General features: G+C 32.3%; 1 protein-coding gene across 4 annotated transcripts; it reads right to left on the bottom strand.

Moving 5' to 3' along the window:
- Positions 1-4,381: 4,381 nt before the first annotated feature.
- On the bottom strand, positions 4,382-18,607 carry LOC105210715 (probable serine/threonine-protein kinase yakA). 4 transcript variants are annotated; one of them, XM_054228827.1, is made up of 11 exons: positions 18,058-18,607; positions 17,010-17,692; positions 15,322-16,338; positions 10,930-12,301; positions 7,786-7,982; positions 7,447-7,707; positions 6,286-6,423; positions 5,978-6,227; positions 5,626-5,909; positions 5,361-5,543; positions 4,383-5,299 (listed from the first exon to the last, which is right to left on the bottom strand). In XM_054228827.1, the coding sequence occupies exons 1-11, from the start codon at positions 18,086-18,088 to the stop codon at positions 5,219-5,221; spliced, it is 4,497 nt and encodes a 1,498-aa protein (XP_054084802.1). In that variant the 5' UTR covers positions 18,089-18,607; the 3' UTR covers positions 4,383-5,218. The 4 variants fall into 4 exon arrangements, with proteins under 4 accessions (XP_028899265.1, XP_054084802.1, XP_028899226.1 ...); XM_029043393.2 differs by having other exon boundaries at positions 4,385-5,299; positions 10,501-12,301; XM_029043432.2 differs by lacking the exon at positions 15,322-16,338 and having other exon boundaries at positions 4,382-5,299; positions 10,501-12,301.
- Positions 18,608-18,664: the final 57 nt, after the last annotated feature.

The raw sequence follows: 18,664 nt of genomic DNA on the forward strand, positions 1-18,664 counted from the left end.
GAAAGAGATAGAGAGGGAGAGAGAGAAAGAGATAGAGAGGGAGAGAGAGAAAGAGATAGAGAGGGAGAGAGAGAAAGAGATAGAGAGGGAGAGAAAGAAAAAGATAGAGAGGGAGAGAGAGAAAGAGATAGAGAGGGCGAGAGAGAGAGAAAGTCAGCTTATCAGGGAGAGAAGTTAGTGTCTCAGAGAGAGAGAGAGAGAGACAGAGAGAGAGAGGTAGAATGGTGTATAGTAGACTGTAGTGGAAATAGTTTGTCTTTAAAGAGAGTTGTAGAAGGATTAGTAGTATATTTCTAAGAAGCTTGCATAAATTGTATTACAAACAATTGCTCACAGAAGCATTCCACTAAAAAAAATAATTGTACATAAAAAATTTAACTATAATAAGTGCTTCAGAGAGTTTCTAATTGAGTCAATTAACGATTTTTTTACTATACCACATACTAGTGTAAATAATTTGCTAATCGACTTAATCAAGACGTTTCAGACAGCCACTCAATTGAGTCAATTAGTGTTTATTTGTGTATTAGTGTAAACTATTTGCTAATTGTCTCAATTAAACAGCTTCAGACACACACTTAATTTTGTAAAATCGTGTTTGCTTTTGTTATAGCACATATTGATGTAAAAAAATTACTAATTGACTCAATTAAGCGATTTAAGTTGATTCAGACAGCCACTCAAATAGGTCAATTAGTGATTATTTTTACTATTTACAGCAGTTATTAGTGTAAATTATTTGCTAATTGACTCAATTAGTGATTTTTTTCTTTATAAATGTAATTATTAGCATTAAACTCGCTAATTGACTCAATTAAGTTGCTGTCTGAGACAGTCACAACCGTGTTTGAAATACATTCTAGTGATTAGAAAGTGGTTTAGCTGCGCTATATAGTGGATTTTAATTATTTTAAAATATAGTGTGCCGTGTAGTGTCTATAGCGCGAGGCGTGAAGTCATTAATAGTGTTGATAATTATATTAAATTATATATTTGTTGATTAATTGGAGCACTCGCTACGGTGTTACGCGTTTATTAATGAAAGTATTTAAATTTTTTAATAAAAGAAATAAGAAAATAGTAAAAGTTAATGAAGAATATTTGCTACTATATTTATAACTATATATGGTTGTTATATATATATGTATATATATGTAGTGGTAGTGATTAATTAGCAGAATTGAATATGAGTGAGTTAAATTATTATGTGAAAAAACGATAGAAGCTAACAAAGGTACCTATTATGAATTAAAAACAAAATAAAAAAGAGAAATATTAATAGTAAAAATAAACAACAACTACAAAAATGTGATTTACAGCAAATTATGTACAAAAGAATAATAATTATTTTATAATAACAGTATTTGCATGTAATCAAATTAATTAGTTGAAAATTAAATTTTTTTTATTTTTGTATTTTTTGTTTTGTTTTTGTGAGCCTAGTAAGTACGGTGTTTGACGTTTACGAGTATGAGGTGTGAAGCTATTTTTCACGCTTTGTCATAGAGAAAGTAGTGTCAAAAAGTGGTTCTCTGTGTATATGAAATATATAGATTATTTTAATTGTATTAATTTTTTATATATTTCATCATTTCTTGTCGCATACAATTTCAATGTAACCGCTTACAACTAAATTACAATAATATAAATTCAAATAAAGTAAAATTAACAATAAAAAATATGTGAAATTGTTTGGGAGCAAGGGATTTTTAAAAATTAAATTCATTTAATATAAACACAGTGTGTGCAATAGCTACAGCCTACAATTATTACATATTTTTATATATTTTAATATAAAGGTTACTAAGTTTTTTGATTTCAAATAGCGTCTAAACAAAGAAAACAAATTAATTATTTATTTATATATTTATAGTATTAAATTACTGTTGCATGTATTTCTATATATATGTATATTACAAGTGTTACATGCCACAGTAATTGCGCTAAAGCAGTTTTTGATTGTAGTATATTTAATAGATATAGTTAGTGATTGGTGTTGACAGCAGATTGCTCGTATGGTGTGTATTGTCAAGCGTTTGAGCAGAAAAGAGAAAAATACATAATTACTTGTTTGGCGGTGAATCGTATTCGTTGTTTGTTAATTTTAATTACTGCTTACTAATATTTAGTTGCTGTAATTTTATTTAGTTATTTGTGATTTATTTACAGGGTGTTTCAACTAGTGTATATGTGCATTTGTGTGTATTTGTGTAGTATACTTAAAAAATATTAACTTAAAAAAATATTTCATGTAATTTTATAAATTCTTTAACCCCAAAATTCAAAATTTTTTTATCATTTAGCGAAAAAATTTGTTTTTAAAAAACAAAATTAAATTTTTTTATTAATATTTATGCATATTTTTTGGTTTCTTTTACATTTGCCAATTCATAAAACATTAATTAGTGATTGGCTTTATTGCTTATAAGAAGATTTTTTAAAATATGTCACAACACTTGACGCGCATTTGCTTTTGCGGCGTTTTTGGTGTCTTTCAAAGTTTGTGTGTTTTTTAGTTACAATATATAACATAGAAAATTAATATTTAATATTAAGAAATTAAATTTAAGAATTAAAGAAAGAGAATTAATATTTAATATTAGCAAGTAATAGAAAGCAAAAACGATATTATTTTTAAACATTACTTTACTAAATAGACTTATGGAAGTGCTAATTTTAATTTGAATATGCGGTGGAAATTTCTTTTTTTTTTATATAAATATATTTATTGTACGCAAGGCTTGGCTTTGAAATTAAAATGAAAATAAGTGAAAAAATAATTATTAAAAAATTAATATGAAAATAAATTATAATTAATAAAATAAATATTCAAAAATAAATTAAAAAAAAAAATAAAACAAAAAATTAAAAAAAAAATAAAAAAATAGTAATTTAAAAAAATTAAATTATTAACAATAAAAAAATTAAATAAAAAGAGATTAATAAAAAATTTAATACAAAAAATTAAATAAAAAAATTTAAAATAATAAAACAAATTAAATAAAAAAAAATTATTAAAAAAATAAACCTAAAAAATTTAATTATGATTAAAAAATTTTAAATAAAAAAAAATATTTAAATTATAGAGAAATTTTTTTTATTATAAAAAAATTTAATAAAAAGAGATTAATAAAAAAATTAAATAAAGAACATTTAAAATAATAAAACAAATTAAATAAAAAAAAAAAATATTAAAAAAATAAACTTAAAAAAAATTTAATCATGATTAAAAAATTTTTAATTTAAGAAAAATTTGAAAATTTTTTTATCTTTTCCATTTTGTTTTTCTTCATAATTTTTTTTCTGAGTCATGAAAAAATGTTTTTTATATTAATCCATTTTTTTCAGCTACTTTTTCAAACCAATTTGATATGCTCTAACTTTTTAATAATGTATGTATTTTAGAAGGCTTGGTTTTGAAATTAATATGAAAAAAAAAAATTAATAAAGAAGTTATAAAAAAAATTAAAATAAGTAACACAAAAATAATTATTAAAAAATTAATTAAAAAAAAAAATGAATTACAAAAAAAAAATATAAAAAAATAAATTAAATTTAAAAAAATTTATTTAAAAAAAATAACTAAATTAAAAAATATTTAAATTTTTATAAAACAAAAAAATTTTAAACAGAAAAAATTATGTAAAAAAAATAATTTTATTTTTTTAATTTTTTCGTTTTTTTCAAACCAATTTGATATGCTCTAATTTTTTATAATTATTTTATAAGCTTGGATTTGAAATGAATACGAAATTAAATAAAAAATAATAATATAAATAAAACAAAAATAATATAAATATAAATAAATTAATTAAAAAATATTTAAATTTATATATAAAAAAAATTAAATAGAAAAAAGTTTAATAAGTTATAAAGAAAAAAATTGTATTTGTTATTTTTTTTTTACCAATCAATTTGATATGCTCATAACTTTTTAAAAAAATTATTTTACAAAGATTGGATTTGAAATTAATATGAAAATTATTTAATAAAAATTAAAATAAATAAATAAAAATGCCAGAAGGAGGGATACGTGGCGCGCTGTTTTGGACTCGGCGCGTAAGTGGTGTCTACGCCGGTCAAGAAGAAGAAGAAATAAAAAATTAATAAAAAAAATAAATTAATTAAAAAATATTTAAATTTATTTTAAAAAAATTGGAATAGAAAAAAAGTTTAATAAATTAAAAAATGTATTGCTGTTTATTTAATTATTTAATAAAAAAATGAAAATAAATAAAAAATAACAATTAATAAAAGAAATTAATGGAAAAAGTTAAATAAAATTAAAAAAAATTAATTACATATATTTGAAACTAAAAATTAATAAAAAAAAATTAATAAAAAAATTTAAAAAATTAATTAATAAAATTGTTTGTAATTTTTGTTGTTTTTTCACTTATTTGATATACTCTTGCTTTTTAATAATTTTTTTTACACTAAGAAATGACACTTGAAAACATATAAGCATATTTTTATGAAAACTAAATTTAGTAGCGTAGTAAATTTAGCTTCGAAATGGACAACTAAAATCAATAATTTCTAAATAAAATCTACATTTATAGAAAACAACAACTTTTCTACCGCAAAAACCAGCAAGTTATGCGCAATATACCAAGCCTTGCGCACAGTAACACATTTTTTGAAATGAAATAATATAATATGAATTACAGTTATACTAAGCTTATTACAAAAAAAAAAAAAATAAAAATAATATAAACTACACATAATTGTTGTCAACCATTTTTTTAGGTTAACTTATGCTTATGCACTTAAAAAAAAATCATATTGTATGCTAAACTGTATATATATTTATATATGTATACGTATTTTATGTATTTGTGTACTTAGTAACTGATATTTTATATTTTTTTATATTAATTGTATATTTGTATGCTGCACAGCGCTTATATAAACGCTGTCGAGCGTACACTTGTTGTTTTGACGCGCTAATAACAGTTGGTACAAGAATATTTGTTATTTTTCTGCTAACATTTATTATTTTTATTTGCTTTAGTTTTTGTTTCTGCACTTTTTTTGCTGCTATGTAGTTAGAATTGTATAAGGAATTTCGTTTCGTTTTGCTTGCTCTAGGCTGTTTATTGCACGGCAACTTTTCAGACGCTAAATTTATTCAGCATTTGCATAATGAGCACCAAATACCAGCATTGCTGTTGCGTAGCTATATTAAATTGTAATAATATTACAGTAGTTTTCAATTTTATTGTGAGACTTCACGAAAACGCTTTTGACGTTCTAAACTTTCCACCTCGGCCCACGAGTTGCGCATATTGCGGAATAACTGTAAAATAAAGCGGTTAGTAATTTGTTATAGCAACTGTAATAAAAGTGAAGACACCCACCTCATCCACCCAATTGTGTTCGGCTAGTAGATCGTTCAAAATCTCCGTTGACGATTTGCCAGGATATTCTTGTTGTTGCTCAACAACACGACGCGAACAATGCACATACAAATTGTACTTTTCATGCGCGATCTTATGGAATATATCAGCGCGTGCAGCGCAAATGCGACACAGCAGTATGTCCTGGTGGAGTGGTGAATAAAAAATATATAAAAAAAAATTTTAAAATTCAATAAAATTAGATTAAAATCTCCAAAAGTCCTACCTTCTCACAAGCCAAGCGCGTATCCACCGGCACTGCCTGCATCGTGTTGGAATGATAGGGATTGCCAAAGAGCAGAAAACGCACCGATATACCCGGCTGATGGCAGCCACCACAATTTTTCTGCGTTAAATTATTTTGTCCCCACTCGGTGAATACATGACATTTCGGATATGTTTCAATCGAAACGATAATACTGCGCGTCCATGGCGTTATGGAGAGCAATTTACGCTTACAATTATCCATAATGCTATCGATAATGCGTACGCTGCCCAAGAAGTATTCATCTGGTAGGTGTGGTGAATAAAAAAATTATGATTGATTTTAACCTCAAACTATTACAACGCCTACTCACCCTTCTCTCTGGTTATTTCCGAGAAAAAGCTTGGATCCAGCACCTGTGATATCATTGTCTGTATGTAAATTTCGAAATTATCACGATAACGCAAATAATCCTCCATAATCTTCTCAATAAACTGCTCTGTATCGTCGGCCAACAGCTCGGAACGCATAAACTCCACAATAGTCTCCTTGTGCGATTGCACTTGTATGCGTACGGGCGCCTTAACATATAGCTTCTTTGAGTCGAGATTCCATGATGAATACTGGAGAGCAAGAAATGTAATTAGTTTTCTATTAATTGAAAAAGTATTTCTGGCTTACCATTGACATGTTGCGATAGAACATTTTGCCATTCTGACAGAATGGCTCATATTTTTGTAGAATACATTGTGTGTCCACTTGCCAGATGATTGGCCAATCGTTGACCAAATCGGAACGGAGTACAATGAAATCACCGGTCTGTGGGGAAGGTGGAAGTTTAGTAATGAGGCATTGAAATTAAGTAAGGAGGCTCTAATGTCGGGTAGAACCGAATTTTAGATAATCTGCAAATCGTTAGACCCTCAAAAAGTATCCAAAGATTTATGATTAAAAATGCTGATCGCAAATCAATATTGGTTATTGATATAAGATTAATTGATAAGCGGGAAGTCGAGGGAAGAAATTCAATGTAATATTAGAGGTTAGGAGAAGTTAAGTTAAGAAGTCTCCAAATTTTCGTGATTAAAAATATTTATACCAAATCCATAATGGTTATAAGATGAAGTGGGAGGTAATGGGAAAAAATTTTGGCAATATTAGAGGTTAGGAGTAGTTAAGATCTCATTAAATCTATTTTTAATCTCAAAACACATTTTGTTGAGCTAAAGTTCACTCTTATATGTTTCTCAAAGCTTCAGTTGTCTATTAGAAAATTTAATTTTGAGGTTATGTGAAAAGTGGGCGTGGTCATGGAACTGATATCATAAGTTTTTTGAGTACTCGGAGGCCTCAAAAGCCTAGATGCACTAACCAAAACGACTAACTAAACTCAAAACACATTCTTCTGAGCTAAGCTTCACTCTTATAGGTTTCTCAAAGCTTCAGTTGTCTATTAGAAAATTGAATTTTGAGGTTATTTGAAAAGTGGGCGTGGTCATGGAAGTGATATCATAACCTTTTTGAGTACAAAGAGGTCAAGTATATTATATACTACTAACCAAAGGGACTAACTAATCTTAAATAACATTTTGCTGAACTAAGCTTCATTTTTAGGTTTCTCCAAGCTTCACTTGTCTATTAGAAAATTGAATTTGGTTTTGAATTTGGAGGTTATGTGAAAAGCGGGCTTGGTCGTGGAGCTGATATCATCGGTCTCGGAACCCAAGTCTTTCGTATATATTTCTATACAATCAAATCGAGCTTAGCTCTTATCTTCGAAAAGAGAGTACTTGAAAAACCTTAACCTAAAGAAGCTAATCATTAAATTAGCTTTGTGACTACCTTAAAATTGTCCGCATCGTGTGTGGCATTCGAATAAGATGATGCATTCGCCTTATTCGGTGTATAACCATCAACATTTTGTTGTTGTTGCTGCTGCTGCAATTGTTGTTGTTGTTGCTGAGGTTGTTGTTGTACTTGATTAAGCGACGTTTGTTGTTGCTGCTGCTGCTGCTCCGGCTGTTGATGATAATTAGTTTTACGCGGTGCACTCTTATTGCGACGCGATGTCTTCCGCCGATAACTTCTGCCACCCTCATCGCTCTGTAAGCGAAATATTTGTATAACATTTTTCTAAGCTACACATTGAACACACGCACACACACACACTCAATAACTTACATCATCATCTTGTGGCGTCCACACCGGATCCGTATCGGAATCCGCAAATTCATCGGGCTCTTGATCTTCATTCTCCGCCATACCGCTGCCGCTAGCGCCACCACCTGCAGTGCCCGTATTCATGTACATGGCATGCATGCTCGTCTGTTTCGCTTTGCGTAGACCTTGCTCGCGTCGTGGCGGCAATGTGAGTGGATCTAAAAGACGAGGCAAGTCAAGCCGTAATGCAAATTGGTAAGGACCAACAACAAAGTGTTGTGGAGATGTGGTGAGTAAGTTGTGAGGGTGTGTTGAGTAAGTTGAGTGTGTTCTTGAGCTTTGGTTAGGTGGGTGGGTGGTTGGTTGTTTGTTTGTTTGTATATATATATATATATGAGTGTGTGTGAGTCTGTTGTTAGGTATGATGGTTAGCAGTGTTTGGAGTGAAGGTGTTACTATGAAGTTATGGACAATGTGTGCTTGTGGAATTCCCGTTATGTTGGCTATATATTATATACATATAGTTATCGCTTATGACAAGCTGAGCGTTGTGATCAAAACGCTTATCCTGTTGGGCAACCTATGTATACATAGAAAATGAAATATGATTAAGTGAGCTACTAGACAGGGCGACTAGCGTTTCTGGGTAATAGACTGAGTATCTAACGTTTGAATTAGTTTCTACTGTTTAAATTGCGTTTTGAAGATCCAACAACATTTTTGTTGTAATTTACCAAAAATATACTCTATTTTAAGGCGCCTATTAAGTTTTTCGGCATTATTTGAGAGTTAGGACTCGCTCCACTACTGCAAATAATTGAGTTCTAAGCCAAACAAAGACACAGGGTCGCTTATATTATGCTCAGCACGATATCGTATTCTAGTATACTATATTTTAAAGATTTTTAATGTTTTTAAGAGTAACTAAGACAACTGATTTTGAATGTGAAAGATTCATGAACTTCATGGTAGATTCAAGTATTTCTATAAAAACAGTAATGTAAAATTTTATATTTTAAAGCTTAGGAACATTTATTAAAGAGTAAATATTTTGAAAATATTCTTACTGTTGTCAAACTAACCTTAAAATCACCAAAAAATCTTCAAAATATCCACCTAAAGTCATTCTAACTGCGCTCCTGTCTCTTAAATCATAAATGTTATGTCTACTTAAGGTCCTAAACCCACACCGGATTAGTCAAGACGTATTTTTTTGTCTGGTACGAAAACAGCCCATAGCTTCATAGGTGACAACCCACACCGAACAGGTCGAGACAAAAACGCATGTTCGCTTGGTGGGTTAGAGCTAAATATGTACGTTGGGGTTGGGTTGAACCCAAGTCCCGTCTATAGTTACTACAACGCTTACAACAAAAAAACTTAGTAGACTAAAGGTGCTTTAGTAGAGTGCGCATGTTATTGCTTAACAATAAATGTTTGAATTGAAATGTGAATGTGTGTGTGTGCATGTTTAAGCAAGTGAAAGTGCAAGTGGTGAATTAAGGATGAATGTGTTTAATTATGTTGGCGATGGTGGCTTTGGCCATGAGGGCGACTGAGCATTGCATGTGGTCTCATCAACGGACTGTGGTGACTTGCTCGCTGACGCAAGTGAATTAAGTGAAACAGTTTCAAAAAAACAAATTCCGCCCCAAACGCTCGTTCGCGCGCACTCTGTATTGACGTTAAGCTCGCTGTATGATTTATGCTTCAATAAAATGAACCAATCCAAATTGAAGGATGTAAGCTTTTTTCGATTTCATTTTCTTTTTTCATTTTTGGCTAGAGCGTTTAAAGTGAGCAATGTAAATGAGGTAATAACATCCCAAAAACGCTGGCATAGAAAGGCTTTATCCATCTGGGTTGGGAAATAAAAACACAAAATGTTTTTTTAGTAAGAACTTTAGTTTCTTTGCTGCATTCTTTTGTCAAAAAATACTTAATTCCATTTTATCAACTGGTATCTTTTTTGTTTTTTTTTTGTTTCTTTTCTTTTTTTTTTGTTTTCTTTCTATTATATATGTATGTATTGTAACAAATCATTTTTGCTGCCATTAATTTTGATTTTAGTTATCATTATTATTATTATGATTATTTTTTAAATAATTTCTTATTTGCATTCATGTTTAATTAACACGATAATTAGAACGCTTCAATATTCAACCATACGCTTGGTTTTGCTTTCGCTTTTTTATCTTTCTTGTTTTTGTATTTTTTGTATTTGTTTTTTTTTTTTTGGTTGTACGCGAATTGTCTTTTGCGCGCGAACGAGCATGGGTGTACACGTTCGCGTTGGTGCAGCAGCGTCTTTGTCAATCCACTCAAATTGTGGTGGTCGAGACAGAGAGACTGAGAGAGAGAGAGAGATAGGAGAGATAGTTTGTGCGAAGTGTGTGGGTGGGTGTGAGCTTTTTTATCTCACCACAACCACGCGCTTGTGATACACATTACTTTCGTATGCTTTTTCGTCTTCACCATCATCTCAGCTACTGACTGCGCATGCGCCAACAGCTAACTTATTAATGTGAATGAATAGTCAGTCAGCAAATTTGCAACACAGCAACGCACAGTCGCGCGCTCATCAATGCCAAGGCCACAGAAAATTTATTAAAGGATGATGATGACCGGCGGCCGTTACGCCAGCGGCAGCTGCTGCAGCAGCAGCGGCAGCGGTGGGTGCTATCGTATTACTAGTAGTGGTAGTACTGGAGGAATTTTGTTGGTCAGGCAACATACCTTGACTGCTGCCGCCTCCGCCACCGCCACCACCGCTAAACCCCAATTGTGCACAGTATTGTTGCTGTTGTTGTTGTTGTTGCGGCTGTTGTTGTGGATGTTGTTGCTGCTGTTGTTGTTGTTGTTGTGGCGCCTGTTGCTGTTGTTGCGCTTGGGTTGGATGTGGCTGCCCATAGGGGCGGAATGATTGCTGTTGCTGTTGCTGTTGTTGCTGATGATGTTGTAACTGTTGCTGCTGTTGTTGCTGTTGCTGCTGCTGTTCAGCCGGATGTTGTATAACCGATGCTGTGCTTGCTGTCGCTGCCGCTGAGGTTTCTGCAGCAGCAGCTGCTGCCGCCGCCGCAGCCATATGCGCCTGTGGTCGCTTCTTGGGCAATATCTGCGTTTGTGAGAGTATTTTAATACGATGCGCATCATCAGCCGACAAACCTGGATTTTGTTCGTCCACCACGCCTGTTGGTTGCTGATTTGCTTGCTGCTGCTCGTTCGTTGGACCCGCCGCGCCTGCGCTTGCCGCCTCCTCGTTATTGCCATTGCCGGTTTTTGTACGTTTCGCCGCATTGCCGCTCGGCGAGCGCTGGTAGTTCACCTTGCGGCCACTCTTCACCACAGCCGGTGGTGGCGAATCGTCGCGTTCGCCCTGCAGGAACTTCAAATAGCTGTCCATGAACTGTGTCTTCTTCTCGCCAATCGAAGTGCCCACAACCGGCCTACGCTCGCTACCCGGTACAATACTGTTGCCTAACGTTGCGCTCGACGCCGCCGCCGCTGCCACCGCCGATGGTGGCAAACCGTTATTGGTGAGCGCATTAGCCGCTGGTGTGCCAACAACACTTTGTGCCTCCGTTTGGGGATGACGTATGCCGAAGTTGGTGGCACTACGTCCATTGCTATTGTTTAAGTTCGTTGAAGAGTTCGCATAGCCCTGCTTGGGCGCTACAGCGTCGGTGAGGAAATCCAATTCCTCTTCGATATTGGGCACAATCACTTTATTGCTCGGATCATTAGCTGCTGTGGGAGCATCTGTATTGGGCTGTTGTTGTTGTTGTTGTTGAGTTTGCTGCTGTTGTGGCGCATGTTGTTGTAGTTGTGCCTGCGCCTGCTGCTGTGGCTGTTGCGTAGGTGGTTGCTGCTGCTGTGGCGGTGACTGTTGCAGCGCTTGTTGTTGTTGCTGTTGCTGCTGCTGCTGCTGTGGTTGATTGAGATTATAAAGCGTATGTGGTATGGCGCCTGCTGCGGCTGCATTCTGTTGCATGCATGCCGTGTACTGTGAAGCAATTTGCTGTGGAAATGTGCTCGAATAGTACGAACTTAAATTCGTCAGATGCGCTTGCGACTGCGCCTGCGATGATTGCATGTGCGCTGGTTGCGGTATTTGTTGTTGCTGTTGTTGCGCGGCTACCTGCTGCTGCACTTGTTGTTGCTGCTGCTGTTGTTGTTGTTGCTGTTGCTGCTGCTGTGCAGTATGTGGATTCACATACGTCGGTATGCTAATGGCGGGCGCTTGCGCAACCGGCGACGGTGTATTGTTCTCGATCTTCAACGGCGTATTCCATTTACTATTGAAATCATAGTAGGTAGGTTGTTGTTGTTGCTGCGCTTGCTGCTGCTGTTGATGATGTTGTTGTTGCTGCTGTTGCTGTTGTTGTGCCTGCTGTTGTTGCTGCTGATGTTGCACCACATCCTGCTGTGGACTGCGCACCGTCGCATAGTCATTCGTGACGAGCGTCTTTTTGGGTTGACGTTTGCGCGGAGTTTTGGCAGGTTTCGCAGGCAGCTGTTTCGGCGGTTCCACCTCAACCTGCAATGGTGAAAAAATAAGTTGAAGAGGGTTTTAGTGATTGCAAATAGTGTTTAATAAATTTTATTCATATCGTTTAATAAAGATAATATGAGAAGAGAAATTATAACGAAAAATAATTGATAATCGCGTATAAATACAAATTATATTCATGAAATATATGAAAAATGCAGCGCTCAGATATCAATGCAATATTTTTGCTGGAAAATATCTATCAGTATTTGCTAAATGAATTAATAGGATTGGTAGAAGCGAGGAGTACGAATGAATGCTGTTTTACGAATATTGAAAAAAAAAATGGAAAAAATTAAATATTATAAAAAATAATAAAAAAAAAATAATAATAAATAATAATAATAATAATAATAATAAAAAATAATAATAATAATAAAAACAAATTAAAAACTAAAAAAAATTAAAAGTAACATAATTATAATAAAAAAATAAAATAATAATAAAAAAACAAATAATAATGAAAAATTAAAATAATAATAAAAAATTAAAATAATAATACAAAATAAAATAATAAAAAAAAACATAAAATAGTAATAAAATAAAAAAAAAAATTAAATAAAAAAAAATAAATAAAATAAAATAATAAAAATAAATAAAATAAAATAATAATAAAAAAAATAAAATAATAATAAAAAAATAAAATAATAATAAAAAAAATAAAATAATAATAAAAAAAATAAAATAATAATAAAAAAAAAAATAAAATAATAAAAAAAAAATAAAATAATAATAAAAAAATAAAATAATAATAAAAATAAAAAAAATAAAATAATAATAATAAAAACAAATTAAAAACTAAAAAAAAATAAATTAACAACTAAAAAAAAAATAAATTAAAAAATAAAAAAAAATTAAATATTAAAAAAAATAACTAATATAAAAAAACATTAAACAAAAAATAATAATAATATTTTACTAAGGAAATCCGTGTAAAGGAAAAACAATTACAACAATAAATTACAACTAACAAATTATAGAGGGCATAAAAAAGCGATTTCAAAAATTTTGTGTTTAGCAACCAATTTTAACTAAATAAAAGGTCAACACTATAAAAGTGCGCTAACTAACGATTTTATGCCAATAATTTTCATTTACAAAAATTTTTAAACACAGATGTAATTCTACATTAAACATTTTTGGGACACACAAAGAGCAGGCAATATTTATTTTAAAATTTTCAACACACATTACTACTTAAACAACCAAAATTGAACGCTTTCACTGGAAACTCTCACTCTTGCACTGCAATATTTCTCCATATTTTATACAATAATTAATATATTTAACACACAAATTTGAACTCAAAATGCTTATTTAATATGATGATGATGAATTATTAATTAAAACATTGCCAATGCTTTGGGGTCACATAGAGTTCAAGTAGAAATGTCAAAAAAGCCATAATCAGTTGTATAGTATTTCCATACGATTTTTTTTTTCTTCACAATGCCACAAAAAACGGTTTTTATATTTTATTTTTATCATAGCAGCATTCTTATTATACGCAACTTCCTCAAAAGCTTTGGTAATAAACGTCACAGGTTCAAATACATACAATTCGTTTTGTTTAGTTTCACTCCCTTTTGTTAAACAGAAATGAAAAAATCAATTAGATGAGCACAGTTAAAAGGTGGCAACATTAAAGGAATACAACAAATATTACAGGAAATAAATGAAATAAAAAAAATAGTGTGTGGGTTAGATATATATAAATAACAGTTATTTAGATTTATAGGTATATTTTGTTTGTCTATATTACTGGGTAGGGTATTTCCTGTCACGAAACCAAGTGTAGGGAGAAGATTTGTGGGAAAAAAAACCAAGGTGGAAATAAATAGTTTCGGATAAATTTTTACATACTAAAATTTATACATTCAAATGTGTGGCTTGTGAAAAAAATATTAAAATTTTTAACGATGCGAAATGCGAATTTTGCATACTATTTCAGAAATTTCTAAATTTTCTATGAACATGTACACTTTATATTAGTAAAGCATTTAGCTATGGAAACTATTGCGCAATTTTTTTTTAAATATTTTTTATAAAAATTTCGAAAATTATTCACTTTTTGTTAGTCACTGAATAATGACTTTTTTCAAAAATTTTATTTTCGAACAAAATTTTAAAAATTGATTTTTCAAAAATCTTATTTTCGAACACAATTTTAAAAATTGATTTTTCAAAAATCTTATTTTCGAACAAAATTTTAAAAATTGATTTTTCAAAAATCTTATTTTCGAACAAAATTTTAAAAATTGATTTTTTCAAAAATTTTATATTCGAACAAAATTTTAAAAATTGTTTTTTCCAAAAACCTTATTTTCGAAAAAAAATTTAAAAATTAATTTTTTCAAAAACTTCATTTTCGAACAAAATTTTAAAAATTGCAATTTTCAAAAATCTTATTTTCGAACAAAGTATGTATGTGAATTTGAATTAATTAACAACAAATAATAAACACGCATGAACATGAAATGAAAAAAGTCTGTCTGACAAACTACTTATACAATGAAATTGTCTCGTTTCTTAGAAATAATATTAACCAATTGTTAACAGCAACATAAATACATGTTTTTCTACAAATACAACTGCTTTTAGTTGAAAAACTGCATGTGACATTTACACCCGTTTGCATATTTTTAGTTTTACAACTGAAATGATGACTTTTTTATAACTTTTCCGAACTCAACGCATGGAGAAACATTGCATACGCACTTCAAGAAGGCGCAATTTAAAATTTATATATATATAATACATATATAAAATGAAACATGATGAGTGCGTCAGGTGTTAGTACGTTTGTGTGTGTGTTAGATGTTAAAAGCAAATGTAAATAAGGAAAAAAGTAAACTTAAAATAAAAGTTAGCGAAAAGTTAAAAAATAAAAAATAAAATAATAAGAAAAAATTAACAATAAAGCACATAAAAGATGCATAGAATGCAGGGAACAATTTAACAAAAGGCTTCAAGAAAATATAACAAATCGAAAATCATAAAATACAAACCTTGGGTATGATTTGAATCTGTGACGCTTGGGAGGAACTAGTTTGCTGCTGCTGTTGTTGTTGTTGTTGATTGTTCGTATTCGCCGTAGGCGATACCAACATATTCGCCACCATATGCTGGCGTCGTTGCTTTTCGACTTGTTGTTGTTGTTGCTGCTGCTGTTGCTGCAATTTTTGATTATTGAACAAATTTTGTTGTGCCAACAGCTGCTGTTGTTGCGCTTGCACTTGTGCATGTTGCTGCTGTTGTTGTGTATGTTGCAACACCGTCGAATTACCAATGGGCGCACCGGTATTGGGATTATATAGCGTTTGTTTAATTTCAAGTCCCGGTGGCAAATTGAATATCAAACTCTCACCCACATCATTATCGGTGACATAACCCAATTGACGATTCTCTTGCTTCACTTGTAATTGCAAGACATTTTTCACATCTTCCGTACTAGCACCACCGTCTGCCGACCCATTGGTATCTTCGATTTTCGTCCAACACGCTGAAACGTGTTGTTGCTGCTGGTGTTGTTGTTGTTGCAGCTGTTGCTGTTGTTGTTGTTGCGGTGTACTTTGTATCACAGACGAATAAGCAACAGTGGCTGAAGCTGGTGAGCCGGCACCTGCAAGATTGCGACGCAAGGCCGGCGATTCAGCACCACCACCACCACCGCCACCACCTGTCTTATAGACAATCACATGCGGTGACACAGCATTATCGACAGCAACTGTGAGTGCTGGTGTTGTGCTGCCGGCAGCATATGGACTATTTACATCGTTCGGATGTATTTGATCGACTTGTATCAGTTGTTGTTGCTGACCTTTGCGTATAATTTTGTAATTTTTACCATCAATCGTACAATACATTTCACCATCATTGTCAATTGTAGCATTGATATCGTCTTGCTGCTGTTGTTGTTGCTGTTGCTGCTGCAACTGTTGTTGTTGTTGTTGATGTAGTTGCGTCTGATATAAAAGTATATCATTGTATGCTTTTAGATCGGATGGCTTCTCCTGCTTGATTTGCTGAAAATGCGCAACACATGCGTTGCAAGAATTCAATTGATTTTATTGGACTGTAGTTATATGTGTTTGTGACTGTAGATGATGTTAGACATAAGTTGAGTTTTCGATGAATTTTTTTATATTTTATGATTTAAGATATGTATGTAGGCATACTTGTGCGAAGATTTGTTATGCGTTAAAAGGAGGTTTTGATTTTCGTTCAAAAATAGTTGCATAAACTGTTGTGAAATATAGCTTAAAACGTGTAGAATCTACTAAGTTGTGTGCAGATTTTTTAAACTTTCTTTAAAATTTCGAAAATGTAAAGGTTTACTTAGATTATCAATATTTTTTTTTTAATAAATTTGAATGAGCTTTGTATGCATTACATTTGCTTTATATTTCACATTGCATGCGCATAAGTTAAAAAAATATCAAAATCATGATTCTAATACACTTTCATTATTAACAAGCCGTCCTTACTATTATTATTAAGCATAAAGCACTTTAGAATTTGATTATAAGAGCGTAGAATAGCATACAGCCCACACTTTACACTGTTGTTCAAAGTTTCAGAAGACATGAACTATAATAGTAGTTTTAAAACAATAAAAAAACTGAGGCCGGAAATTAATCAGATATAAAGGTTTTGTTTACAGACATAAAACCAAACTCCCCAACATACTACTCACCACCTTCTCCGCCACTAAATTCAATTGTGGTTGTTGCGCTTGCTGTTGTTGATGTTGCTGTTGTTGTTGTGTTTGCTGTTGCTGCTGTTGTTGTTGTTGCATGGCCAAAAATGTATTGGATATCATCGGCGCATTCCAACTGAGCGTTGTTGATGTAATTGCGGATGTTGTAGGCGATGGCGAAGCACCGCTCGATGAGGAATTTTCACCATAATAATTTGAAGCAGCATTATTAGCTGCTGCTGCGGCAGCTGAAGACACAACAGCGACAGCGGCTTGATTTTGAAAATTCGTCAGCTGTTTATCCAACGTTGATGGTATTTGTATTTGACGCACTGGTGTATTTACAGCACTTGAGGCGTAATGAGCTGGTTTTGGTTGTGCACTAGCTGCAGCCGCATGATGGTAGATTTGTTGAAAGACTGGATTATATCCGCCAATTGGTGATGGTGATACAAAACTTCCGCTGCCTGCAGCTGCGGCATTAAAGCTAGCTGCTATACCAGAATGTGCTGCCTGTAGAAATAGTGATTGGGCAGGCGCCAAGTGTGGATGTTGGAAATCTTCTGCCGAACCAGTGCTGGAGGCAGATGGCACAATACGATTGTAAGCATAAGACCAGGGGCTTGAATTGGGATCCATATTGTTGTACAAAACGTTTTTGTAGAAATGTGTGTTTAAGACTATTGAACGAAATTGATTAGATATAAGCATACAAAAAATAATCAGCAAGAAACATTCTATTGTTGTGGGTTTGCATTTAAAAACTAAAAAGCAGAAAAAATTTGCATACGAAAACAAAAAAAAAATATATATATATATATTTACATATATATACGTACATATGCAGCGCCAAAAAATTACATTTTGACGAGTTGCATACGGCGCTATTAAAAATCATATTACACACTTCCAACACAATAAATTACGAGCCTACTGCATAACCACTTCAAAGCTGAATAAAATGTACATAATAATGCTTTATCTAAAATTTCAATGCCGTTTATGTCTCAATACTTCCCCACAACAATACAAAAACAAAACGCACTTGCTTCGCTTCCGATTGGTGTAACATTCATGCAGTGCGAAAAACTTCTAGTTTGGGGATTTTTTTTTTTACTTGTCCCGTACTACACCGACACCCGCTCAGTATTCGCAAACCCGTGGAGCACCACAAATGTGTACTTTGTCTTGCGTTATGTATCTAGCTGGATTACGACTGTTGTGGCTGCACGGCAAAACGGCTCGACCGGTCGTTCTGTGCGCCGTTGCCCAACGCTGTCGCCTTGCGTGACTCGTCGCGTTCTCCTGCAACTCGTTACGTTGACTTTATGTAGAATTTCAATTTTTTCACACTTTTTATTGTTTCACTAAACAAACTTCACTTCACCGCTATTAAGAATGTTCTTGCGTAGACTTTGCAATTATATTTTCTACAAAAATAGTCCGTTTTTGTTGTTAATTTTCACTTTTTCGCGTCATCTATTCTGTCTACTCGTTATACTGACCGAGCGCCATTTTGAGAAAAACATTCCCACTCCGAATTCGACCGAGGCTAGCTAGTCCGAAAGTGTGTATTTTCTGCCAGTCAAAGCATGACGGAGAAATGTCAAAATATGGAAAGCGAACAGCATTGCAGGGTTGTAAATTAATTG

Source organism: Zeugodacus cucurbitae, chromosome 4 (assembly GCF_028554725.1).
Source record: "Zeugodacus cucurbitae isolate PBARC_wt_2022May chromosome 4, idZeuCucr1.2, whole genome shotgun sequence".
Taxonomy (NCBI): Eukaryota; Metazoa; Arthropoda; class Insecta; order Diptera; family Tephritidae; genus Zeugodacus; species Zeugodacus cucurbitae.